Source organism: Scomber scombrus, chromosome 4 (genome assembly GCF_963691925.1).
Source record: "Scomber scombrus chromosome 4, fScoSco1.1, whole genome shotgun sequence".
Classification (NCBI taxonomy): Eukaryota; Metazoa; Chordata; class Actinopteri; order Scombriformes; family Scombridae; genus Scomber; species Scomber scombrus.
The window spans coordinates 19,785,213-19,813,067 of NC_084973.1; the positions used below are offsets into that span (position 1 = coordinate 19,785,213).

The following is a 27,855-nucleotide window of genomic DNA, read 5'->3' on the forward strand; positions in this document are numbered from 1 at the left end:
AATTAAAACATCATATCTTTGCTTTAATTAGTTAGTTTAATGTGTACAAAAACTAGACCGTAAAAATGACACATTGTGGTTTTACAGGGAGTTATGTGCCTGACTATTTCTTGGCACAGAGTCACAGTGAGACTCCAGGAGGTCACTGCTCAGCTTATGTTCAGATTCAACAGAGAGGTAATATATAACGTGTTAATGAGTGAGCTCTAGAGATGCTGTTAGGTGGATTGTGTACACAGGCTAGCTGTTTCCCCATGTTTCCTGTCTCTGTGCTAAGCTAAGGTTACCGGCTGCTAGTGGTGGCTTCATATTTATGGTATATACATAAAAGTAATATCAGTCTTCTCATCTAGCTCTCGGCAAGAAAGCAAAAAGGCATATTTCCATAAAACATAGACAGCTAGCAGATTTTAGCCCAAGCTAATTCTCAAAAAAAAAAAAAAGACCAAGCCCATGAGTCTGTGTTAATGTGAATTATGAGGATTTTCTCCCCAGAATTTCTCACAACCGTGTCTTCCATCTGTTACTAGCAGAGCTCGTTTTCTGACCAGTCTTTTCTTTTTTTTGTCTTGTCTTGATCTCATCCCTGAACAGAGGCTCCACTGTCTTTTTGTCTGCACTGGTCAGCCCTCTGAGCAGCAGCCTTTGGGATCAGTCAGCAGAGCACTAACACCAGCTCTGCCTGACAGGCCCAATCCAGCAAAATTAGAATCCATTTTGAAAGTGATAGTTAGAAAATTGCGAGTCATTCCTGATGTACCGCATGGCAACTAAGTGGCAGCAGCCCAGTAGTCGACTGTCATTTCAACCGCCAGCTGATGACAACTCCAATCACCCACACATCCGTCAACGCACGCACACACACACAGATATTCTTTTCCTTCCATCCCTGTGATTAGTATGCAGATTTTGCTGTCAGAATCTCAAGCGGAAGTAAAAGCATTGAAATTCATAGAATATCTCAAAACATTAATTTATGCTCGTTTGTGTCTGTCAGCACACGCCTTCAGACCATGAGAGAGAGAGAGAGAGAGAATGTGTGTGTCATGTGCACATGTGTGTGGAAATACAGGTGATGAAAACACACCCACGGAGAAAAAGGCCTTTTGGTCTACCAGAGGGTTGAAGGCGTAAATATGGCCGCCCCTGGAGCTCAGCTGTGTTATTCCAGCCCGTCCCACACCTAGGACACACACGCATGCACACACACACACACACACGCCTGGAGCAAGGTCTCCTGCAGAATAGCATTGATCTCTGTTTATGGTCTCTGTATGGGTGCTTCCTTATAGGACCACACACACGCATGTGCTGATTGTTACTCACACAGACCTGCCCTCTAAGATGCTGAAAGGCCTTGTATTTGTCTTTGTAGCCTTATTAACTGGGCCAGTTCACGGAGCAGCAATGAGGGGATGCTCCTTTGGTTGTGGTTGGGATAAAGGCAGTGTTAGAGGTGGGGGGTTGCCCGAACATTTCTCGACCCCTCTTCGACCTGCTGCAGGGCCTTGCTTTTCTTCGGTCGTGGTTCAGATCTCCTTTCAGCAGGGCCTCTCGTTTGAATCCAACCATACGGATTGGATTTCCAGTCCAGTAGCCTTTTCTCTGTGCGGCTATCTTTGGTCAACATGGAGTAGGATCCTGTATTAGGACTTAAACTAGTGCAGGTGGTCCCGCGCGGAACATAGAGGCTCTGGCAAGGGCAGAGCCAGATTTTGGTGTTGCTCTCTGTCTGTCTGCAGCGCATGAGGTAATTTGATTAATGTTTAAGGCTAAAGTGAATCGGCGCAGGCGAATGGGCCTTAAATATCTATTTGCTCTCTCTGCTTCTCCCTCTTTGCTTTTGTTGACTCACTCACACCAGGCCATTTGTTTCATCTCATTTCTTGCACTGAAATCAATCATGTATTCAGAATCTCTACTCCCTCACACACACGAATACAACGGATGAGCCCTGTGTGAACTGCACGGTGCCATATTAGATTTAGGTGACAGTCACTCATGAACCAATTCAGCCAATAAACTTAATGACCTTCCCACTGCTGGGCCTGAATTTTCTCCATTGACTTGGAATCTTAATTTGATTGCGGAAATATATGTATGTTGCTCAATCTAATTTACTCAGTGATTTTGGAACACTGGGCACTTTTGTGCTTAGGCAAGCATACCTTTCAGGCCCGACCCCGATCCCCGCCAACAGCCTTCATGTGGGAAGCTAAATCCTGTTTTATAGGGAGTGTATAAAGGCGGCATTCTTCCGTCGCAGCAGATGTATGTTGAAGGAGCTGCAGGTCTTAGTTTTGGCCTTTCCTCCCTGAAATAAGAGCAGGAGTCCGGTATTTCTGGGGCCCCTTGTTGTTGAATAGACAGAAGTGGTGCTAGCTGGTCAAGAGAGCGTGTGCTGGCTTATCGGCACTTATACAATTTCAAAATGAGAGTAAAAGATAAAGCAAAGGGCTATTTGGGGGAATGCTTTGATGTGGGGTCCCCCAAAGAGTCTGGGTGGTCCGCAAACCTTTGTGGGATTTGAACATATATATACATACGCTCATTCTCGCTCGCTCTTTCACACACTGTTCTCGCTCCCTTACACAGCGCTTTGGGCCAAGTGTGATTTCACCAGGGCGGTCAGAAGGGGTTTCTAGGGCAACCTCACAGAGGCCTTGTTCTAAAAATGGCCGCCATGGTTACTTTGAAAGCCAACCCTGGCCTCTTGAACATGCACAGAAAAGAGCCCTGAGCACCACTCGGGGAGGGGAGCTGGGTGGACTGAGTGAGGGGGAAACCAGGCTCTTTAATAGCTAGCACATGAGACATTGAAGGTTTCATACCCACCCAACCAGGAGTCATGGGAGGTGTGTGTGTGCGTGTGTGTGCGTGCATGTGTCTGTGTGTGTACCTAAACAGTAATATCCCTGTACTCAGCGCTTGGCTAAATTAAAAGGGCATATTTGGCGTGGGGGGCAGTTTTTGGTGCCCAGACGATTGGACGGGGAAAGGCGAAACTCATTACCTACCCATCTGTCAGAGAGTGAGAGAGAAAGAGCTGTGGGAATGCGGACGGAGGGAGGGACGGATGAAAAGGGCTTGGAAGGCAAAAGAGAGAGAGAGAGAGAGAGAGTGTGTGTGTCCATTAAAGCGAGGGAAACACAACAGACTTTTGCTTTCGAACAAGTCTTTTATCACTATTTAGTTTTTCATTCTCCATGTGTTTTGAATTTTTTTAAAAATAGTATCCCTGTTAATTTTCCTGATGGGGAAAAAGGAAAACATTTCAAAAAGAAAGTGCAGCTGTTTTTACGACAGGCTGATAAGTGTGTGTGCGTGTGTATAAGAGCATGCATGTGTGTGTGTCTGTTTGTATCAGAGGTTGATTTTTCTTTGAGCTCTCTCAGCTCCACATGTTTTTGATGTTCCCCTTTTCTCTCCCCTCTCTGGACCAGGGGCTACTCTTGAAACACAAGCTCATGTCGCGTGTGCACACTAAACACACACACACACACACACACACACACACACACGCACACACACACACACACACTAAATATATTAAAAGCCATTCCTCATTTGTATGTTGTTACACAGCTAAATCAGTTAGCTCTCCATTCTACAAGCAGCTGCACCATGTAAACCTTTTTGTCTCGTTTAAGAGTGACTCAGTATCTCTCTCTCTCTCTCTCTCTCTCTCTCTCTCTGTCGTACTCGCTCTCTCACAGCTGTAGACATATAGGCTTTGATCACTGCAGATGCAAGTGGCTGCCACATTCGATCCACACCCCTCTTCTGTGGATATTGTTAACGAACATGTACTTCCTGTGCCAGCTGGCTTTCAGAATGGAAAAGCATATCTCCATGGCAATGTTCTGCAGTTCTGCACTGTCGGATATTTGCAGCCAACACTTAGTTTTGCAGATAATGCTGAGCAAAAGGGCGCACGCAGAAAAATGTGGTTATTTCTGTTTCCATGTTCATTTGTAACATCCGTGATAATGGAGGTTGTTGAGTTCTGGATTGATGAAATGTTGCTGATATTGTACAAGGCCTCAGTCATAACTCATGAAGATTTAACAATGTGCTTTAGTGAGACTGCAGAGAATAAATATAAGGTTTCGTGACCTTGTTTACATCTTTCTGTCTTTTTCCTCCTATTCACCTGCTTTCTTACTGAACCCAATAACTATCAAGGTGGAAGGAAAGTTACTTTGACCACCTCACCTCAGCTTCTTTACCCCTCACCCAATTACCCACTATATTATGAAATATTCAACTTCTACCCTCTCCCCTTTTTACCCTAATGTAGAGGCCCAGACAACGCTTTGATATATGCGTTAATACATGCTTGATATCACAGCGATGCGTGCATTCAGCCCTTTGATAAACATATGTAAGAGATGTATGTCATTGCCTGGTCCACATGCATTTCAGACATGTCTCCTGAGCACATAAATGCATTCATAAGCTACTCTCTGTCTCTCCTAACCACTCCCATTATTAATAAATGCATGATCTCATGCTGCGACTCAGTGTGTGTGCACACGTTTGCCTCTTTCATATGCTCATCAGTGTGTGTTTTAGGCAACTGCCGAGGACCCGCCCTGCTCATTCATATTCATACTTGCATAATGACCAGCCGCGCCTCCGGATAGCGCAGTCAGGAGAGATCAAACATTATATTCAAACAAGGGGCTGTATTATTCATACTGAAACAGCCGCCCCTCGCTGCTCACTTCCTCATCTCTTTCTCAATTCCTCCACCCGAGTTTCCTGCATCTAGATTTCTGTCATGCTCCTTCTCTCGCGCTCAGAGTCACAACATTGGACTGCAGCTGGTCCTGATCATCATGCTCTCATGACAAGAGAACATGGGGCCTTTGGCAGGTGCCTGCGGCCAGCTAAGTCTGTTTCATATAATTGGTAAACTCCGTCCTCACTGTGTTCATTCTCAGAGAGATTGCTTCCATAATGTCATTTACTAAAGGGTACATTCATTGAACTGATCAAGTCATCCAGTTCTCATGTGTTTATTTAATAGATGCTTCGGTAGAACGCCCAGTTGTTGGCTATGCAGGGAACACAATAGTTGCCTGATCTCAGCTCTGTCTTTCTGACTGACAGTTTGTTTTGGTCTTGTCTTGTTGCTCAGGTTAGGGTTAAGTTTAAACTTTTTTTGTGGGACAAGCTGTCCGAAACCCAAACATATACAATGAACTACTATATAAGAAAAAAAAGAAGCAAATGTTCACATTCAAGAAGCTGAAGCCAGAGAAATGTAGCCATCTTTGCTTGAGAAATTACTTAAATTTTCTCACTGATGAAGTGGTTAATTGCCGAATAGTTTCAACAGAAAGGAAGGTATAAAGCAGTCATTGATGTCTTTACATACTCGGTACTTAACTTTTTCTTTTATTTCTCACCCTCCCAGGTTTCCATCTGAGCGGCACAGTGACGGACCCTGCCACGCCCTCGTCCCCGGAGCTCGTATGCAGCGTCAGCGTCAGCTTCGACCGCTGCAAGATCACGGCGGTAACATGCACCTGCGGCAACAAAGACATCTTCTACTGTGCCCATGTGGTGGCTCTGTCGCTTTACAGAGTACGGAAGCCCGAGCAGGTCAAACTGCACCTGCCCATCTCAGAGACCCTGTTCCAGATGAGCAGAGACCAGCTGCAGAAGTTCGTCCAGTATCTGATTTCGGTCCACCACACCGAAGTGTTGCCTACTGCGCAGAAACTGGCTGACGAGATTCTGTCACAGAACTCGGAGATCAACCAGGTCCACGGTGAGGAAAGGTCTTTGTGTGTGTGTGTGTGTGTGTGTGTGTGTGTGTGTGTGTGTGTGTGTGTGTGTGTGTGTGTGTGTGTGTGTGTGTGTGTGTGTGTGTGTGTGTGTGTGTGTGTGTGTGTGTGTGTGTGTGTGTGTGTGTGTGTGTGTGTGTGTGTGTGTGTGTGTGTGTCAGTGAGGTCATGGGTGTGTGATCTTGTTGGTTTGTGTGTCTTCCTGCCTCTACATGTATGCGTGTATTGACTGCATGATGAAGGTAAAGTGTGGCAGGATCAATGTTACTCATTAGTGAGATCCAGGCAGTAAAGGAGAGACTGTGTGCCTCTAATCAACACTATAGACCTGTTATTTACCTCTGAGAGAGAGCGAGAGCGATACAGAGACAGAGACGAAGAGGTTGGTAGAGAGATAAAGAAAGGTGCATATCTCCTGTTATCAATACTGTATTTGCTGCTTACCCTAATAAGAGATAGAAACTCAAGGGCAAGCAATACACAGCAAAGGAAACCATTGAAAACATGGAACAGAAGAAGCCATGAAAGACCTTACCCAGAAAGAGAGAGGAACCTAAAGATCGGAGAATGCAGGACAGAAATAAATACACAAGTCAGATGGGCGATAAAGAGACAAACTGCTGTGATTGAGACATTTTTGTTGACAGCCTATTGATTTGTCGCCCCTCCATCAATAATTCTTTAGAACTGAAACATGCCATCTGAATTAAAGCATCTAACTGAATGGCTCCTATTCAGTTAATTAGTTTGGGGGTTAGAAGCATACAGTGTATATTTTCAGATCTTTATGTCTTTCACATTTTCCTTCTGGGAAACAAGTTAAGTTTTGAGGGATAACGAAAGTGGCATACTGTTTACAATTTTGGGAAACTTCCTTTCAAAATCAAAGTGTGTGTGTTTAAACAGTGATTCACTATATTTAAATGTACATTATAACATTCCTTTTTATGATGAGTAACAGATTCCTAAATTTAGTTTTGCTGTGGGGTTGTTTCTATAAAATACACTTGAATAAAGTATAATAACTGAGACAGTAAATAGTGTAAATGGATATGGTAGACTACATGAAAATATGTCACATTCATATTATTCATGTTGAATTATAGTTGCAGTCTTTCTCTTCTTTTCTACAGCCTCGGACGCTTTGCAGCTGGTTTCTAAATCGTCTCTGCTTGCATTGTTAATGGTGTGCTTAAAATTGTTTGTTATAAGCTGAAAAATCATCTGTGAATGTAACGTGTTGCAGTGCAGTGTGCACATTTTCAGGAGTAACACTGTATTACGGCTGCAGCTAACATTTTTTTTCATTACCAAGCCAACTGAAAATGATTTTCTTGCTTTAATGGATGAATCTCATAAAATGTCAAACAGTGAAAAATGCCAGGTATAATTTCCTACAGTAAAGCCCAGAGTGACATCTTCATGTCATCCATGTTTCTTGTTTATCTGACTAACATCCTTAAATAAATTAATGACTAATATTAGCAGCAAATCCTCACAATTGAGAAGCTGCAGCCATAAGGTTTGACATGTTTGCTTGACTATCAACTTACATTTTTATCAACTAACTGATAAATAGTTTAATTTCTACATTATATGCTATTCCAGACAGTGGCAGTGTATTTTGCATTTATTTATAAGTCCTCACAGCTGTAAAAATGGGCATTAAATTCTCTGATATTTTGCCAGTATTCTTCCTCACCTGGTAATTTGAAGGTTAATGGTTGCTCTTTTTGTTAAGGTTAGAATTGGGTTTAAATTGTGGTTGTTAACAGAAAGGTGTGCAGTGGTTTGAAGTTCACATTAAACATTATTTATTTATTATTGCCTTCAAAATATGTTAGCTTCTAATATGAATATATAATTCTGTAATAGTAGTCCAGCACTTTATTTTATCAGGGCAACAATGATGAAAATATAGTGGCCTAATCCATATTGATTTCTGTGTGTTTGTGTGTAGGGGCCCCGGACCCCACAGCAGGGGCCAGTGTGGACGACGAGAACTGCTGGCATCTGGATGAGGAGCAGGTTCAGGAGCAAGTCAAGCTCTTCCTGTCCCAGGGAGGATACCACGGCTCGGGCAAGCAGCTCAACCTGCTCTTCAGCAAGGTCAGGAGCCAGCAGCATTCATTCACATACAGAACATAACGACACACATACAACACATACCAACCCTCACTGCCACGGCCGCAAAAGACACACACATCTCATTCTAACCTCTCTCCCCGTAGGTTTCTTTTCTCTCTACAAGAACACAAAAATGCAGTCTCACCCTCATCCTTCCCTCTGCATCCTGTTGATAAATATTTTCAGTCTCTCTCTTTCTCTAGTTCACTTGTAATCTCCTCAATTCCCTTAAGAAAAGAGGCCCTTCTCTGTTCAAAGACAAAACAACTTGTATATATTGGCACATACATTAAAAGTAGCATGCTGCCTTTTAGCTGGAGCTAATTGCAGGATGGAGTGCAAGAAAGTGTAAGGATAGAGAGAGAGAGGGAGAAAGAGATATAGAAAGAGGGGAAGCTTGCTCTACTCTGTACCCACGATTAAACGATTACATGAGAGATGTGTGCATGTTCGCTCTGTTGCCTGGTATTACGGTGGCAAAGTGAGGCCAGCATTAATGCGCTGTGTGCTATGTAAAGACCGCAAGGCAAGGCCATTATCATCTACCCTGCCCGTCTTTTAGAATGTCTCTCGGCTTCACGCTCTTTGATGCCTGTTATAATTTTTTTCAGCGCATACACACCCACACTGATTAACGCATATTTGTGCAGATACACACACACATGCATGCTCGTAAACCCACAGCGAGAGTAATATATACATTTGTACGTTACACGTCAAATCACAAAACGCATATACTGTGTATAGATTTGTGTACACGTAATCCTGTGTCTGTGGCCTTTTCTGGTTCTTGCTGTTCTTCCTCTTTGCGGTAGAGTTAGAAATATTTTTTTAATGTATTTGTGGGTTGTTTTAGTTTCTATTTGTTTTGTTTTGTTTTGTTTGTATAGATTTTAGCTCAAAAAGTAGTGAGAATTTCTAACATGAACATTTCTGTTTAAAGTAGTTTTACTTGAACCACCGAAGCGGTTGTTTTTCCTGTTGCAAGAAGTTGCTGACCACCGTAGTTTACAATAAGTGGGCTCCTCTTGCGATTAGGGCAACTCTGAAAATCTTGCGGTTCGAGAAAGCGAGGAGAAAATAAGGAGGAAACAGAGTTGCTGGTTTTCCCCAGAGCCCCTCTAAGAGAAAGAGTTGTGTGGTTGCATTGAAAATAGTGTTTATAAAATCCAATTTTCACTCAAATTTTTGTAATGTTTTTTAAAATTCAGTTTTCACGCTTCTTCATTTTCACAATACAAAACAACCCAGAAGAAATCCTGGGCTTTACAGTATTTTCCTGTGTGTGTTTGTGTATTCACAGTCCTATTTTGACATGTGTTTGTATAAACCACATGTGTGTGTGCGGGTGCGTATGTAACCGTCCTCCCTGTCCTCTTCCTCTCTGCTCCTCTAGGTGAGGGAGATGTTGAAGATGCGTGACTCCAATGGAGCGAGGATGTTAACACTGATCACAGAACAGTTCATGGCCGACCCTCGGCTGGCGCTGTGGAGACAGCAGGGCACCACCATGACCGACAAGTACAGACAGCTTTGGGATGAGCTGGGTGAGTGGGGAAACACACACGCACACAAATTGTCCTACTTAAGACAGACACAGACACACACACACATCCACAGACACACACACACACACACACACACACACACATACACACACACACATCTTTCCCAGTATGCGCAGGCACGGACAGATTTAGCAAGGTGGGTGATCGAACGCAGACTTCGACACAAAGGCACACGCATATTTTTTCCCCGTTTGTTTATTTGTCCTTTGTTTCCAAGACAGCCCACATACACACAAACACACACACACACACACACACACACACACACACACACACACACACACACACACACACACACACACACACACACACACACACACACACACTGACAGCCCAGTCTTCTCCCCCTGACTGTGAATGCAGGTTTGGCAGCTCAGCAAGAGTGTCTTTGTGAATTACAAGCCGTTTAAGGCCGCACATCGCACCAAATCAAAACCCCAAATATTATGACCTTCGTAATGTTTTCAAACGCCTCACATTATATATTTAGTCGATGTGACAGAGTGCTGCTCACCATGCAGTGGTTTGGTTTGATACGGTGTGTAGTTCCTCTGACAGATGTACTGTACCTACAGCAAAACACTTTCTTGCAAAACACAAAACCAACAAGCCCGTCACCAGGACAGCAGCCGCGTTGTCTCCTTCCTTTGTTGTTTCCCTCTAATGTCTTGGTTGATGCCGCTGTTGTTGGCGATGATGATTTTCGTTTTCTCCCTTTGGTCTTGTTCTGCACTCTGTGAGGACAGCGCAGTGATCTCATCTGTTTCAATCCCACGTATTTTTGGAAGTGTGTGTACGGTCTCTTTGAAGTCCACACTTCAAACCCTTCTTCTCAAGTCCTTATCACTCCCCCTGATGTGTGGTGAATGCTGCCTCTCGGCACCGCTCTCTCTCTCTCTCTCCCCCTCTTTTGTCTTTCTTTCTTTTTGAGCTGCAACTACTCCTCTCCTCCAGACACAAAGCTGAACCTCATTCACTTGTCCTCAGCCATGTCTCCTCGTCCAAATCATCTCTGCTCCCATTTAATTTTCTATTTCCCCATTTTTCCTGCTCTCCCTCTGTTCTGCACCTTTTGTGTTCTTTTACACTCTTCATGTTCTGTCTCCGTCCTTGTCTTCGTCCTTCCTCCTAAACTCTGCCTGCCTTTGCACACATGCACAAGAAAAACACAATCACACACACATACGCACACACATACGCACACACATACGCACACACACACACACACACACACACACACACACACACACACACACACACACACACACACACACACACACACTGAGGAGTGTACATATTTCCAGCAGTCTTGAGAGTAAAATCCCTGAATGTGCTTGCGTCCCAAGAGACTTAGCCACTTTTCATATTCTGTTTGTTCCAATTTACTCCAAAATGATGTGTGTGCAGTCCATGCTGCCTCGGGACTAGTTAAGCTCTCTGTTTTCACAGAGTTTTGTATTCCAATGCAAGAGGGCGGCAGCACACAAAATGTGCTCTAAAAGTAAAAGCAACGATGTTATGACTGCTGCAACATCTTTGAAAACTGCCTCGAGCTTTCAATCTTGCCAGATAGCTGTGTTTAGGAGTTTTTAATCTCAAAAGACACACCTGCATTGCATGACTCATTGCCTACATCACTGGGAAGTAAGGTAGGGTAGGTGACTGAAATGTGTGTGTATTTCTGTTTGTGTGTCCAGGTGCCCTGTGGATGTGCATTGTACTGAACCCCCACTGCAAGCCAGAGCAGAAGTCATCATGGCTGCGCCAGCTGCGCAGATGGAACAGCGTGGATGTCTGCCCCTGGGAGGACGGTAACCACGGCAACGAGCTGCCCAACCTCACCCACTCACTGCCTCAGGGTGCCCATGGCAACCAAGGTCAGAGATTGACAAGTTGTGTATGTCTGTCAATAACATATTTACTTTGTAATAAAATGTCTCACCTTGGAAAAGGTGAGAAGTGCTAAATGTGGCATCTGTACATCACTAGATCTCATGCATATTGAAGATTACTCTTCGCATCATTCTGCATGCGTTTGTATTTCTTTTGCTTTACTAAACATGATCAATCCTTTGGAGAGGATTTTTCCATGTAGCTCATTCACGCTGAAAGCTTCACTTAGTTCAGATGAAAACAGTGGCAGATTTTCTGCCACGTAGAAGCTGCTGCAGGCTGCCAATCTTCTAGGTTATGGTTATGTTTGTTTACAGTAATTATGCTAATGCCCAAAAATGAACATGTTATTAATATTAATACGATAATGCATGGACTTTTCAGCCAAAAAAGCAACCAAATGACCATGCAAGTGGGCTAGCTGATTATCCCTGCCTGCCTTTCGCTCCCCATGTGAAGGTGATCGAGCATTAAATCCTTTCTCACCTCCGCCTCTCTTCCACCTCTTCTTCAGCAGAGATGCGCCCCCACAGGACTGTGTTCACACGGGCCATTGAGGCCTGTGACCTGCACTGGCAGGACCGACACCTCCAGCACATAATCGCCAGTGACCTCTATGCCAACTACTGTTACCATGACAACCAGGAGGGCTCTCTCTTTGACACACGTGGCTCGCCCTTGTGGCATGGTGAGTCTGTGTGTACTGTGTGTAGGTGTATGAGTGTCAGATTGGTTGTTAACATGCAGCAAGTTGGACTTGGAACACACTGACACAGGGAGAGATGATTATAGTTAAAACTTTGGCATTTTCTCAGAACATGTTCCGACGGCCTGTGCAAGGGTGGACGCCCTGCGTTCACACGGTTACCCCAGAGAAGCCCTCAGACTGGCCATCGCTGTGGTGAACACATTACGACGGCAGCAGCAGAGACAACTGGAGCATTTCCGCCGGCACAAGAAAGGTGAAGCTTGTTTTTAACGTGTACATTTTTTTTTAATATAAAGTAGTAGTAAAGTATGAAAGAAACTGACAAAAACAAATAGAGAGGAAGGTTGTGTTGTTGTTGTTAGAATAACATTTAGCTTGTATTATTTGTCCTAATTCATTTGATTTGATTTGATTTAAGAACTTGTTCATTTGCCTAGTGCAGCCCCTCTTTTTAGTTGTTGTATTGGGTGAAGATCATTGAATATATTTGGCAATTTTAGGTCAGAAACTATATGTGATTCAAAGTGCAAGACATTGTGTTACTTCTGTCTGTGCTGTCCTTCAACTGCATCCCTGTGTGCTCCACCTTGTCACACAGAGTTGCTCCATAAAGGCCACACTTCCATCACCAACATGGAGGGCTGGGTGGGACATCCTCTGGATCCCATCGGCACCTTGTTCAGCACCCTGACAGAGTCTGGACGAGCGGGAGAGGAGGGCTCGAATACGTGCTTAGACCTCTCAGGTACTGCTGACAAACAAATCTGCACATGTACTTAATAAAGCTCTGGTACTATGGTAACATATGAAACAAAAAAGTCTGAGCCAACACAAACCCAAGAAGATTAAACTGTGTTGTGTCACATACGTGTACCATATGATTTGTATACGATATAATAACATACTGTGTATACATGTACATACTACCACATACAAAACAAAACAATGAATCTAGCATTTTATAAAATTAGCAGGGCTGTAATCATTTAAGACAAAAAATGCAAAGGTTTGTTTATTTATACACAGATTTTTATACGTATTTAATTTTCCAATATGCTGTATGTTTTATTTTTGACATGAGATGGCAAAGACAGACTTACCCCATACTTTTCAGGATTTTTTGTACTTCTCAGTTTACATTAGAATGCACATGTTAAAGCACAGTTTAAGCGCAAATTCACCTTCAGTCTCTTTGGCTCATCTTATCATGCCTCCTCTCATGTTTTTTAAATGCTTTTCCCCCACGCTCCTCGATCTCTCCGTCCCTCATCGCCTCCTCTGCTCACAGAAATAGCCCTCTCCTCTGAGTTGGAGCAGTGAACAGAGGAATGCTCCTGAGGCGTTAATCTTTATTTTGGATGGTCGCTACGGATCTATTGTGTGACTGACAAAGCAGTTTTCCATAAGAGACAGACTCATCTAGTGTCCAGACCTCAGAGAATAACACTGACTACCACCTTATGCCACCTAGGTTCCTTTGTTTCAGCTCTCGTCTTTGTCTTCTTCACAGACTGCTCCAGTGTAGTTAGTCGCGCAGACCTCCAGCGAATGCCCGTACAGCGATTGCTGGGAGACGGTGAATCGTACGTGGCGCTGGCGGTGGAGACGGCTCTGATTGGCTTAGGCCAGCAGCGGGTGATGCCCGACGGGCTGTATGCGCAAGAGAAGGTGTGCCGTAATGAAGAGCAGCTATTGGCCAAGCTGCAGGAAGTGGAACTGGACGACTCCCTGGTCAAAATCTTCCGAAAACAGGCTGTCTTTCTGCTAGAGGGTGAGAGAGACAGCATTTCACCCTTATTCGGCTTTTATTCTCCCAGCAGTCACACACACACACACACACACACACACACACACACACACACACACACACACACACACACACACACACACACACACACACACACACACACACACACACACACACACACATATATATACAGTATATATATATATATATAATATGTATAATACACACACACTCAGACCTCCTCTCTGTCATGTCTCTCCCCCCACACAACAGCCCTGCACATTCTTGCTTAAACAGGAAAAAACACATTGGACTCTGTCTCACTATTTATTGTCCTTTCATTTTGTGGTGCAAATAGAGGCTGAGCTGCCCCAGGCCAGACCAAAATGAGCTCTTTACACAGTAACACCAGGGGTATTGTGTCAGCACACATGCGTGCACACACAACAGTGTGTACATTTACAGGACTGAGCTGGAGCAGAATGCGACGGCTGGGGTTTGGTTATGGGAAATGGAGCAGGATGGGGGGGGGGGTGGCACATCCTGGCCGGCCCAGCCCAGTCAAATTTCACTCCAGTCCCCACCCAAACCCCAGCCCAGCCCTGCCTGGCCCGACACGACCACCCACCTCTGGCTCGGTTACTAATAGAGCACCCGGCTCTGAGGCCTCTGTGGGCCCCTGGAGGCTGCAGCCGCGCCACTGTGTGATGTGGTCTGTGGCTTAGGAGCCTGTTGGGGTTTAAAATAACCCACCAGAGACGAGGGGAAGTAGGAGGAAGAGGGGGAGGGAAAGAAGAGAGCGCAGGGCCAAGTCTGCACACGACCATATGGTTTTTGACGTCACAGTTTGTTTAAATGCCGCGTGGCTCTCCCAGGCTGGGAGAGATAGACCAGATAACTTTACTACCACATAAATAAGCATAAGTCACTATACAACAGAATAAATACGCAGTTGTTTCTGTTTTTTACTGTATATCCTATAAAATTCAAAACCATACCATAAAATGTATTGACCTAATGAGACAGATAATTGTTCATTCCTTCCCCCTCTTTCATCTGTCAGTAATAACGGTTCCTCTCTTCTGTGTTTGTGTGTGTATTTTTTGGTGTAGCTGGTCCGTATGCTGGTCTGGGAGAGATTGTCCACAGAGAGAGTGTTCCCATGCACACCTTCGCCCGCTATCTCTTTACCTCTCTCCTACCTCACGACGCTGAACTAGCGTACAAAATTGCACTGAGAGCCATGAGGTACGTACCCTAAAGTTGTGTGTATGAGGCTATAATAATGACAAAACTTTGTTGACCAGATTTTATTGGCTTTCATTTGAATAATTTCCTGCTGATCCCTGGATTAAGAAAATCCTCCCAAACTCGGGCTAATGGAGCCTTTTAAAAATTCCAATGAAATGAAAATTGCAGTGGTCAGCTCCAAACATGTCTGTTTTTGTAAAGCCTGTTCAGTACAAACAAATCTCATCTCTCAATCTTCAAACTGAACTGACTGCACTGAATCACCATTGACCAAATCAGTAGCTTTTAGCAGTGGAGCTCCCCTCACTGGTGACTAAGAGCACCTTCTCAGCTCAGCGATGATTCACAGTATGTGGCTAAAAATCATTGAAAACCACAGAAACTATCATGGTTCGATAACTCTCTTGCAAATAGTTGGCTACTGAGCTATTAAGCCTAATATTGTATTGAACTGAACACAAGACTGTGAACCAACAACATACTGAACTGAGGACAGACAGTGATGCGTTCACTGACTGATGTGCGTACTGAAGTGCATTTTAATAATGATGCAGATGACCTATGCAGACAGTGTCTACAAATCTTTGAATTTGAACTTAAAATCAGAAAAGTTACACCTCTTGTAAGCCCAACCAACTGTGCATCACTTGCTTAACATCTTGCACACAGCATTCAGGTTTCAGATTCCAGCTCTAGCTTAACATAACAAGATATCTGTGCTGACCTGCCCTATTTCTGTCGTATAAGACTTCTCAGTCTTTAAAGTCATCATGACTAAATCTGGGTTATAATAAGAAGATTTTGGAGGTTTTTACCAGACAGGAACCTTATAGAGTATTGTGTCAGTGTGTGACTCTGTCCTGTTTGTGGGTTTGACTGTGCGTTGTCCATGTGATCTCTCTATATTAAGTTCCTGTGTGTATTCATCTGTGGACAATGTGTACATGTGTATGTGTGTTAATCAGTCTACGCTGCTGTGTTTTGATGTTTTGACTAGTGGGAGCTGGATCAGTGAATATTAATTACATTAATGAGAGTGTAATTAGTGTGGCTGTAATGAGTAGGAAGCACACACACTCACACTCACATACACACACATACACATATATACAGGGCACACTCGCAGGGCCAACAGGGACAGGGCAGTGCGGGGAAGATGTTTGTTGTGTTTCTACAAAGCGAAGCCTCTGAGTCCATCACTGAAAAACTGGCAAATGTTCAATGAATGAATGGGAAATTAGTTTTTTTTTCAGGCTTACACCATTAAGTGTCACAGTTGGACGATTGCAGAACAAAAGGACAGCAAACACAGCGCACACACCTTCCTGCAGTTAACCAGTTAGGATTGAAATAATGGGCTTGTGGAACCAAAACAACATGTTTGGAGTTTTTATTTAGGGTCTGTGTGGTTTTTAGGTTGCACATCCAGTCACTGCCTGTCCCCTCCCTGCCTCTAACCCGTGTCTCAAACCTATTTTCCCTGAGTCAGCCTCTCCTTTCCCTCCCTTGCTACTTCCCTTCACCTTCTCCTTTTCCTCCCCTCACCTCCTCCATCCTCACTCCTGTGGTGTGAAACCGGCGATTTAGAATAATATGGCCACTTATGGGTGCTCCTGGGAGCCAGGGGTGTCTACTCAGCACATAATGAATGTGTGTAATGTAGCGTAGTGTAATATGATAGCATATACCTCCCCACTCCCACGGGACGGCGGACAGTTAAATATAGAGGAGGAGGTAAAGGAACCAGGGCTATTTTAATGGACCCATTATAACGCTATCATTGATACAAGGAGAGAGAGAAAGTCTAGCTCCCTCGCTCATTTACACACACACACACACACACACACACACACACACACACACACACACACACACACACACACACACACACACACACACACACACTTTTTCACTTTCCACTTGCTTTCCCTATTTGTCTTGTTCTCTTTCACAGTTTCTTTCAAACCAGCTTTTCTTTTTTTAAATGAGAGGAAGTCAGGCTGGCTCCATGCACAAATGCATATCCAATGAAGTATTTTAAAGTATGTGTGTGTGCATATGTGTGGTGTGTGTGTTTATGCGCTGTGGATGAGGTTAATTAAAGCATGGAAGAGCAACATATGCTGTGCGATGGCTTGGTGTGAGTGGCCAACACACAAAAAACACTGCCTATTGGTTCTCGAACTGCCCAGTTTTTGAATTTTGAAAAGCCACAGAAGGAGCAGCTCGCTGCCTCTCCAGAGACCGTCCTTATCTCGATTCTTTGGAAGCCAAGGAGACAAATCCCAACTGCTTGTTATCATATAAGATTTCCATATGAGATACCAGTCTTCCAATGCTAATGAATGTAGATCCTCACTATAATCCACAACCTTTGATCCTCTGCATAATCTGTAATCTATGAATATATAGCACTGTTTATCATAACTGCAGCGTTAGGATAAACTAAGACACGATATAGTAATGACACCTGCAGGTAGCTGACATCCACTTTTCTTTAAGTTGGGTCAGCCTGTGTAGCCCATCACAGTTACATGTAATCCCCCTGAAAACACACATATTTTTTAAATATTTTCCTGTTGTGATCATGCATATTCATATGAAAAAGCCAGACAAACATAAAAAAAGATGCCCAGAATTCAAGTTGCCATCAGTGTTCACTCTTTTTTTTCTTTTTTACAAACATGCGATAACATATGCACACACACATAATCATAATAGTCTTACAAAATTAGACCACTTGAAAACAATAGAGCAAGCATCATGAAAAGGGTTCTGCTGCATTCTTTGTTTTTGTTGTTTTAAATTCAATTAAAGGATTACATGCTTGAGTCAGATAAAGTTCTATTGTTGGGGCTCATAAAACTCTTTTGACACTTCTTAAAAATTAAAAAACCAAGGTCAAGCTAATTATAATAAGACAATTTTCTTATAATACTGAGAAGTGGATATTTGGATGTAGAGATTTTCACCTGACGGTGACTCCGTTTTGATGCTGTGCAGAAAAACAGTGCCTGCTCAAAGCAGGTGTCATTTTCAAGCATGCTAGGCACTTAAGAGCTGTGAACTAAAATTGGGGGGTTACCTCCTGTCACTCCTGTCAGACAGCAGAGCAGTCACACTGAAGGTTTCCAACTTTGAGTTTGTGTATAGAGTGGAGGTCTTCCAGCGGATGTGTAGCTTAGCTGATAGATGTTTGCTTGATAAATTATGGAAGTGAAGGGTGTTTACAGTCAGAAGGGGAAAGGACCATGAGGTAGAGAGGTCAGTAGTCATGGTGATGCTGACCAGAAACCCAAAAGGGCCCCAGGATTTAGGTAAAACCTGACTGGACTGCTTTTTATCAACGTAATATTCTTTCTTCCTCTTTTTTCACTTCTTGGTCTGCATCCCACTCTTCCTGTGTATAAATATGCAATTATATGCAAAAAAGTATGTGTTACTGTTCCATAAATAATCCTACTGAAACTACAACCCATCAGTGGTTTCTACACATCTGTGTCCCCTCACTATATGGCGTCTGTCTAGTGTGGTCCCTTGCAGACTCACTTCACTCCGTCGCCCTTGAATATTTCTGGTGCGATACGTGCTGCTGTGTTTCTTTCAGATGTGACAGGGTGCTACAGTGCCACAGGACCCGTTTGACACCAGAGCTGCCCCGACTCCCTTTCCCTTTCCCACTGCCTCGCACAGGGAATTGATTGCCACTTTCAGCTCACTCTGTTTGTGTTTTATATATCATTGATGCACATTTTTTATATCCAGACTATAAGGCTGCGCTGTAAAGAAATACGAGTTTAATTTGATGTTTTAAGCACACTTGATGTTGATTTGAGAGTTTGTGTAGTGTTATTGCGCAGAGAAGATGATCATGTTTACAGCCAGCATGCACCGTTCTATGGTCGTTTACAAGGTGTTCAATGAAAACGCACCTGCAGCAGCGAATTTACTGTACTTGTGCTGAATGCTTCACAGCAATCCATGAGGATCTTTTTTTTCTCATGGAACAATAGCCCAGTATGGATTTTCCTCCCAACATTTTGAGGAGGTTATTTTTCAGCAGGCCAGGCCTCTCAAGCTCCCATCCAATGGAGGCCTCTGGCTCTCTGGTGAAAACCAAACAAAGACAGGAATGTTGATGAGGCCTCCATCTTTACCCAGGGCCCTTTTTTTTGCTTTGCTACACCCCAGGAATCTTCCAGAAGTCCCCAGTGTGGTGGGAGCTTTTAGCAGCTCTTTAGATGTGTGTGGAAGGAACCCAGCTGTTGCTAGGGCTTCCAAACATCTCCATTTTACACCAAGTGTCAGTGTTCACACTCACACGTATCTCGACTGGGTTTTTGTCACCTTTTCTCTCCGAGAGACAAGCCCCCGCTTGTGCCCTCTTGGGCAAAACTGAGTGACGAAGAGGCTGTTTTTATACATGCCTTCACTCAGGTGGCAACAGTATCACATGCACTTTGCTCTGAAATTGAAACTGGCATTTAGCATCACATTGCTTTTACTGGACTGCTTTGATGTGTTTTCAAAAGGGCAGGTGTGTGTGTCTGTCTCAGTGTGTGTGTGTGTGTGTGTGTGTGTGCGTGCGCTGGCTTTTTATTCATGTGTGTCGGCATTTGTTTGATGTGTGTCCAGCCTTACGAGGCTGGAAGGTGAATTCCTTAATTTCCCCGTGGACTCAATTAGCTTTGTGATTGGCTGAGAGAAGGCCAGGTTGTGCTGTCTTCTGAAGGAAAGAAGACCTTTGAAACTGAGGTGGGAGTGGAGGGAAGAGAAGCGAAGCAGAATAGGAGATGAGCTGGTCACAGTGGTAATGGTGGTTTTGCTCATGGTGTTGGTGAAGACCTGGCCCTGTCTGTCTTATTATAATGAGAGAGAGAGAGAGGAACTAGAGAATCTCCTTCATCCACTAGCAGGTGTTGCATGGCTCTGACTTCATTATGACCAATTAGAGTGAAGAAAATACTAATTATACCTTGGTTTCTAGGTGATTAAATACTAGGTTGGAATTAAATTGCAGGGATAGGATAACTGTAATCCCCCTGTGATCACTGAAGTCATTTTCATTTTGAAGTCACTTTTCAAACCACTCATAATGAAGACTTGTTCTGTCTTTACAGTATTTTTGTCTGTCTACTCGTTACTGTATGAAGAAAGACGTAATTTTAGTGTGATTTTGATCATTCGGCGACTCTTGGTGTCTCTCTGATTATCATTCTCTGAATCCCAACACTGTTTTTCTTCTTAATGTGTAAAATATACGTTTATTTGAAGCATTAAAAGCATTATCATTCTAATATTGTCTCTCCGCCAGGTTGCCGGTGTTGGAATCGACGGCCTCATCTGGTGACCTGTCACGACCTCACCACATCGTGTCCGTGGTGCCCAACCGCTACCCGCGCTGGTTCACCCTCAGCCACATAGAGTCTCAGCAGTGTGAGCTGGCCTCCACCATGCTCACTGCTGCCAAAGGTGCTGACATGTACAAAAACACACTGACACAAACACATATAGTACTCAGAAAAGATGCTACAGTATGCTGCTAACACGTTAGCACACTAACTCTTCCGTGATCTCGTCAATTATCTGGATCCTGTTCTAAAGCATTCCTGTCCTGTTCCCCCTCTTTCCCAGGTGACAGTCGCAGGCTGGAGACAGTCCTGGAGTCCATCCAGAAAAACATTCACTCGTCGTCTCACATCTTCAAACTGGCACAGGATGCGTTCAAGATCGCCACTCTGATGGACACCCTGCCTGACATCACACTGCTCAAAGTGTCTCTGGAGCTCGGACTGCAGGTACGCAGACACACCCACATAGTGTGGGTGATTCATTTATCTGTGGTACTAATATTGCAGATTTGTACCAACCATACCAATTCACTATGAGGCCACTGTTTATTTTTTAAGCTGTTTTAAAAATCTAAATTCTATAAAACTAATTCCTGAGTTTTTGTTCATTTGATATTTGAACATTTTTCTAGAGAAAAACATTAACAGCTCTTGAGGCTGCCATAATGGTTCACTTATGTTTAGATCTGTTTAACTGAGAGGTTGTAAGCAGAATTTAACTTCTTTGTGTTCATGAAACCTTGATGCTGTAAAACTAGAATATTTTAAAAATGTGTGATTGCTTCGTCATCTTGGAATATCGGCACATCATGTTAGAACAGTTTTTGCACTATAGGGTGCGCTCATCGTCCTGCAAAATGGCTTCATATTGCACAGCCATTATACAACCATGCAGAGCAATCACCAGACCTCAAGTCTCCCATGAGATGTCTAACATACTATTACAGATCCACCTCTGTGTATCCTTTCGCTTTCTGCAAAGATAAACATGTCTGAATGTTGGAAAGGGGTTTAAATATGACTCAAAGGACCTTAATACTGTTTTCTTTCTTTTATAGCGTCTATGTTTTGTGTACCTTAGACTGGAGTGTGAGTGCTGGTGTTGGTGAAGGACCAGCCTTGTGTTGTGCTCAGTTTTTATTTTTGAGATTGATTTGAGAATTCTTAACTACAGACAGAGAAACATAATTCTTGTTTTTCTTGTTTTGTCTTGTTCAATAACTAGTTGGCTGAAACATGTCTGACCTATATACTGTAAGTTATGATGGTCATTTATGACTTTTTTTCTTGCCAAATGAAATACATTTATTACGTTAAGGTAAAGCTTTTGCAGGTCAGGCAAGAGCTCTTTGTTGCCTTTGAACCTGAAGCAATTAATTTAGCTTCAAAAGCTCACATATTAAAATGATGATTATCAGAACTGTTTTGAACCTCGCTCACAGTGTAGCCTCCCTCTGTCACTATGTTTTAGCTACTTCACTTATTTTCATGTGATAGCTCAACTACTTTAATTTAATGGTACATTTTCCTTGGATAAATTCTTAAATTAGATTTTTCTACTTTGTATCATTTGAATGCCAAGTTGGATTTTTTAAAATATAACTCTGTATATGGTATTGTGTGTTATTGTGCTTTTTAAAACATGGTAAGCGAGCTTGTATTGCTGTAGTAAACCAAGATGAGCATGGACAGACTACACTGCTGTGTTTTTTTAATGTCTTCATACTTTTCATCATTTAAGTATTTACTTTAAACATTTGCTTAAAGGGTTGTCGTCATAATAGCTGCTGTGTGCCTCAGCCAGAATGAAATACAAATGCAAAGGGAAACAGAAAAAAAAGTTGTTGGAAATGAAATAAAATCCTTGCCCATAGTCCCTGAGCTTCAGTTTTGAACCAGATATATTTAAAATAGATATTTCAGCCCTATTGTACAGTTTGTTGAAAAGTAGAGTTTCATGTTTGAAGTAAATCTTTTCTTTTCCATCTTGCTCAGGTGATGAGAATAACTCTATCCACATTAAACTGGAGGAGGAGAGAAATGGTGCGCTGGTTAGTCACATGTGCCACTGAAGTTGGTAAGTGACTCAGGCAACTTAGTTGTTTATCTTTGGTTGTTTTAAAATGTGCATCGTGTGCAGATTATGCTGCTTTCACTTCCAACTTTTTCTTCATTCTCTCCTTTTTGTGTGTGTCAGGAGTGTACGCCCTGGATAGCATCATGCAGAGCTGGTTCACCCTCTTCACCCCCACAGAAGCCACAAGTATCGTGGCCACCACTGTCATGTCCAACAGCACTATCGTACGCCTCCACCTGGACTGCCACCAGCAGGAGAACCTGGCTTCATCCGCCCGCACCCTCGCCCTGCAGTGTGCCATGAAGGACCCCCAGAACTGCGCCCTCTCCGCTCTCACACTCTGTGAAAAGGACCACATTGCCTTCGAGACAGCCTACCAGATTGTACTGGATGCAGCGGCGACAGGGATGAGCTACACGCAGCTCTTCACTATAGCACGCTACATGGAACACCGCGGTTACCCCATGAGGGCCTATAAGCTGGCGACGTTAGCCATGGCTCATCTGAACCTCAGTTACAACCAGGACACACACCCCGCCATCAACGACGTACTGTGGGCCTGCGCGCTCAGCCACTCGCTAGGGAAAAATGAGCTGGCGGCCGTCATCCCCCTGGTGGTGAAGAGCGTGAAGTGTGCCACCGTGCTATCTGACATTTTGCGGCGGTGCACACTGACCACGCCGGGCATGGTGTCGGCGCTGCACAGCCGCAGAAACTCTGGGAAGCTGATGTCCCTGGACAAGGCGCCGCTCAGGCAGCTGCTGGACGCAACCATTGGGGCCTATATCAACACCACACACTCACGGCTCACACACATCAGCCCGCGTCACTACAGCGAGTTCATAGAGTTCCTGGGAAAGGCCCGGGAGACTTTCATGATGGCTCACGACGGACACATTCAGTTCACGCAGTTCATAGACAACCTGAAACAGATCTACAAGGGCAAAAAGAAACTAATGATGCTGGTGAGGGAGCGGTTTGGCTGAGGGTGAGGCTGGGGGTAGCCTAAAGCCCCCCCTTCCCACTCTAGTACTTTTCTATTAACTTGAGTCTGCCTTTTGAACTTCTTTTGGACTTATACAATAGACAAGTGAAAAGAGGGATGTGACTTGTAGAATGAAGCAAAAAGAGAAAGGAAAAGATGACAAAAAAATCAACAGAGCCACACGCGGTATTATTGTTCTTGCTGTTGTTATTGTTATAAACATTATTACTATTATTATTATTAATAATATTATTACTACTATGTGTACAGAAGTGTTTTTATTTTTCAGAAGAGAGGAAATTTGTCACGTTGTGAATGTTGTGTGTATTTCTCTACATGTGTGCGAAAGGAAAATGAAAAGTGAAATGGCTTTTTTTTTTGTTCCTTTTTAGTTTTTATGATTTAAAACATCTTTTTTCCCTTTTTCAGTGTATATTGAGTTATATGTTGTCAAGTGGCTGAAGCCCTTCTACAATAGCGCTCATGTAAAAACAAAAACAAAAAGAAGAAGAAAAAAAATCGTCTCGGCATCCTCAAAGAGAAACTAAGGCTTTAAACCACACAGAGCACCTCCCTTTGTCCAGGACCTCACCTGTGGGTGCTGGGCAGCACTGCACAGCTTAACTCGGCTCAGCTCGGCACAGCTTGGGTTAGCACTGACGGAAAGCCGCCATCAGCATTTCTCCAGACAGCAGTAGCAGCAGCAGCAGCACTTCAGCAGCCATTAGTTTTCTCTGGGTCCCAGGCATTTGCTTCATTACACACAACGATGCTAACTCTTGTTGTTGTTGTTATTGTTGTAATCTCACCCACCTCCATAATGAGGACCTGTTTTAGACAGAGGACAGTATGCAGGCTCTACAGTGACGGCACATTAGGCAAAGATAATGAGTATTATTGCTACATTAATGTAATGCAGCACAGCTGTGATTTTTTTAACAGCCCAAATTGGACTAAATCACTGATATCGTTAAGTTTTCTAGTTGAAGCAGATACCCAGAGGGAGACGACTACCTCATGATACGGTATTGAACCTGCTCCCAGTTTATTTATGCTATCATGATATTTATCATCTGTGATAGCTGACAGTGTTAATTAAACAGGAGTTTCACTAGCAAGACCAAGGTTATGAGGAGATATACAGAGTCAGACTCCTGCTGAGTGCTTCTGTGCTCAGCTCTGCTGTACGCCACTGCCCTCACAACGGTACTTTCACCACCACCCCAAAAAAAATTGGCGACAACGCACGCAGAAGACGTGTCAGTATGTCAGTCCCCCTCTCATCTCTACAGTATAGTCACCATTGTTCGGTATCTTCAGAACAGGCCAGTGTCATTTCCCTCTGTGCATGTGAATCATAGAAATTAGACTTTCTACTGTTATAGTTCATTGTGTGGAACCTTCAGTAATTGTCAACCAGAACGTTCTCAGGGATTTCTCTACACAGGAAAAAGGCGGAACAAATGAACGACTGACTACAGGAAAAAAAGACAAAAACATGACACAACATGAGCGAGCATTTATTGTACTCTGTATATATGCCATAGTATATGTCTGAATATGGAGGATCTGAAAGTATATGTTAACTAATTTATACAGAGTATTCTATGTAATGTGAAATACTTGAAGCCGCTGTAGTTTGCTCTCTCTCGCTCTCCTTCTCTTTCTCTCTTTTTGTCTTCTCTTTATTATTTTTCTTTTTGTCTAAAACAGAACATATCAGAAGGACTAGACTGAGCTTGTTAACGGGCTTTTTGGACTCATGGGGCCGCATGTGTTCATACTTGAGACGCTGGATCCCATCAGAAAACGCAGGTTGAGTCAAATTGGTGATGACGGAGAGAAACATTGTTGTCTTACTTCATTCCTGCTGACTGAAGCATAGAGAGGGAAGGAGGCCATTGGTCGATAAATGTTTGAAAAACACAATACAGGATTTCTTGAAGTACTTAATTATGCATGTAAGCTGTTGTCCTAGCATATTTTTTTCCATGGAATCCTATGGGAAGTAACTATAATGTGCTTTATACAGGAGCTAATTGGGGATGAATCTGGTTTTAAAAAATCATGTATTATGTGTCCAGCCTTACCTGCATCTAAGGACATTTCTTGGCTGAAGTTTGCCTCATTCTGTAGTAATATAAACCTTATCAGTAAAGTAAAAGACAATTATGCACAGGTTCAATCTAGCTAAGACAAAGAAAATCAGTCTCCTCAGTTCTTCCCATCAGTACACTTAACACCACACAATTTCCGGTGTCTCCTCTGCAATGTTCAGCTGTCCTATCATTACTTGCCTTTTTTTACCTACTTTATATCAGTTTTTTTTTCTTTTCTGTGCATCTTTTTCTATCTAGCGTTCATTAAAGATAAAAGCAGCCTTTTCTCTTGCCTTGTCTTAACGCTTTAAAGTAACCAAACAGGAGATCTATCTAACAACCAAACGCGTTCTAAGAGGTGAGAGACAACCCACCTTGGTCCCAGCTTTAGTGTCCTTAATTAGTAAGTGAATGGCTGTGTAACTCATGCTTTAACAAAGCAATTCCTCACGTGTGTTTGGTGAAAAAATACGTTGTCCAGTGTCTCTTGTTCTCTTCAGAAACAATTTCCTCTGAGTCTTTCTAGCTGTTTTTATTTTAGTTTATTTTTTGTTTGTTTGTTTGTTTGTGTAGGAATCTTCTGCTCTCCCATTTTATTTATTACAATGACCCATGTATACATGCTTATGAAATTAAGATTTGATACACCGATATCAATTTATTTATGTAACTAAATCACTGTTTTATAATCTTGTTATTAATGAGTCAATAATTGATTTTTTTGTTTTTTTTTGTTTTTGTTTTAATAAAAGTTAGTTTTTTGAAATGTACGTTCATGTCCTGTCAAAGTAGTTTTTTGCACCCTGACAAAAAAACACAGGGTTTTTTCTTCTTTTTTTTTTTTACAGCTTCTCCTTTGTCTCAGAGAGTCTGTCATGGATCATTATGGGACGCGGCCTGTGAGCTAGAAGGCGTGCGTTGGTCGGCGTATCAGCGAGCGCCAATCAGTCAGGACGGTTCAGATCACCATCAAGCAGCGGTGTCAGGAGAAGGCAGAGAGGGATCACTCTCGCTGGCAGCAGCTTTCACGCTGTCATCCCGGCGAGCTGACGAGGAATATGAAATGTATCAATTGATATTCCCATGGTCTTTGTAGCTTCTGTCAGGCAGCCAGGCTCAGCCAACCACAATAACCTGTTTACATGCATCCAACACTGTGGTGCCACAGGATGACTAAATCAGTGTATGTAGTTTGTCAGGTGTGTGTGTGTGTGTGTGTGTGTGTGTGTGTGTGTGTGTGTGTGTGTGTGTGTGTGTGTGTGTGTGTGTGTGTGCGCGTGCGTGCGCGCGCGCGTGCGCGCATGTGTGTGTTTGTGTAGACGTGTTTTTGTGCATGCTGCTTCTTGTTTGCATGCTTCTGTGTATCTGCATGTATCTTTCCTGTGTGTGTGTGTGTGTGTGTGTGTTAAGGCCTTTAGGGAATGAATGGGAACAGGTGGTAGCTCCAGACTACAGGAGCTCCTGACAGCAGTAAGGTCCCCCGACTCCCAGCCCCTCATTAAACATTGACACAAAAACACTGCAACTGTCTGTGTGTGAACAGTAATGAAGCACAGACTGCTACACCGGTATACACACCGCAACTTAGCACAGCATGAGCCCTCAGTCCGCACACGTGTCTGTGTGTGTGTGTCTTCCATCTGTGTGCGCTCATTAATGAGGCACATTTGTCCATAGAGGTGTCCACTTGGATATTGAGGAATTCGTCAGGTTTAGCAACAAAAGTTGTCCATTTGTTATGTGATGGATGCCTGCCTGTGAGAAATAGTGTGTGCGTCTGAGCATAAAAACACGCTCATGCATGTGTGTATCCATGCGAATAAGCGTACACCTGTTCCTGTGTGTGTATGTGCGGGCGTGAGAGAACACTTCCTGTGTGTCTGACCTGTGCTCAGGTCCCTGCTCAGTTCCAGTTGGTAATGACATCCCTCGGGTATAGTGCAGTACAGCAGCCTCCTCCGGTCTGTCTCACTGTATACTTCTAATGACATCATGATCACAGACTGGCCCCTTTCATGCCAAAAGCCCTTTTCTTCACCATCACCATCAAAACTCTTATCTGGAGCATTCACTCCCTCTCCTCTTTCTCTTTTATATATATATACACACACACACACACACACACACACACACACACACACACACACACACACACACACACACACACACACACACGTACACACACACACACACTGTGCCATGGCTTTACAACACATCAAGGACTTGACATTTTCTTGCAGAACTGTAGATCTA

The 27,855-nt window shown here is 43.3% G+C and overlaps 1 protein-coding gene across 1 annotated transcript; it reads left to right on the plus strand.

Moving 5' to 3' along the window:
* The first annotated feature begins 4,862 nt into the window (after positions 1–4,862).
* Positions 4,863–26,297, plus strand: LOC133979353 (zinc finger SWIM domain-containing protein 6). Its single transcript, XM_062417865.1, has 14 exons — positions 4,863–4,896; positions 5,423–5,779; positions 7,756–7,904; positions 9,319–9,469; positions 11,188–11,367; positions 11,898–12,071; positions 12,199–12,345; positions 12,691–12,837; positions 13,603–13,863; positions 14,952–15,087; positions 20,405–20,562; positions 20,725–20,888; positions 22,437–22,518; positions 22,639–26,297. The coding sequence occupies exons 1-14, from the start codon at positions 4,863–4,865 to the stop codon at positions 23,502–23,504; spliced, it is 3,006 nt and encodes a 1,001-aa protein (XP_062273849.1). The 3' UTR covers positions 23,505–26,297.
* The last annotated feature ends 1,558 nt before the right edge of the window (positions 26,298–27,855 follow it).

Coding starts and splice junctions, on each gene's coding strand:
- LOC133979353 (XM_062417865.1), top strand. CDS start 4,863: ATGGGGCCTTTGGCAGGTGCCTGCGGCCAGCTAA. Junction 9,470..11,187: donor ACAGCTTTGGGATGAGCTGG/GTGAGTGGGGAA, acceptor TTGTGTGTCCAG/GTGCCCTGTGGATGTGCATT. Junction 22,519..22,638: donor CACATGTGCCACTGAAGTTG/GTAAGTGACTCA, acceptor TGTGTGTGTCAG/GAGTGTACGCCCTGGATAGC.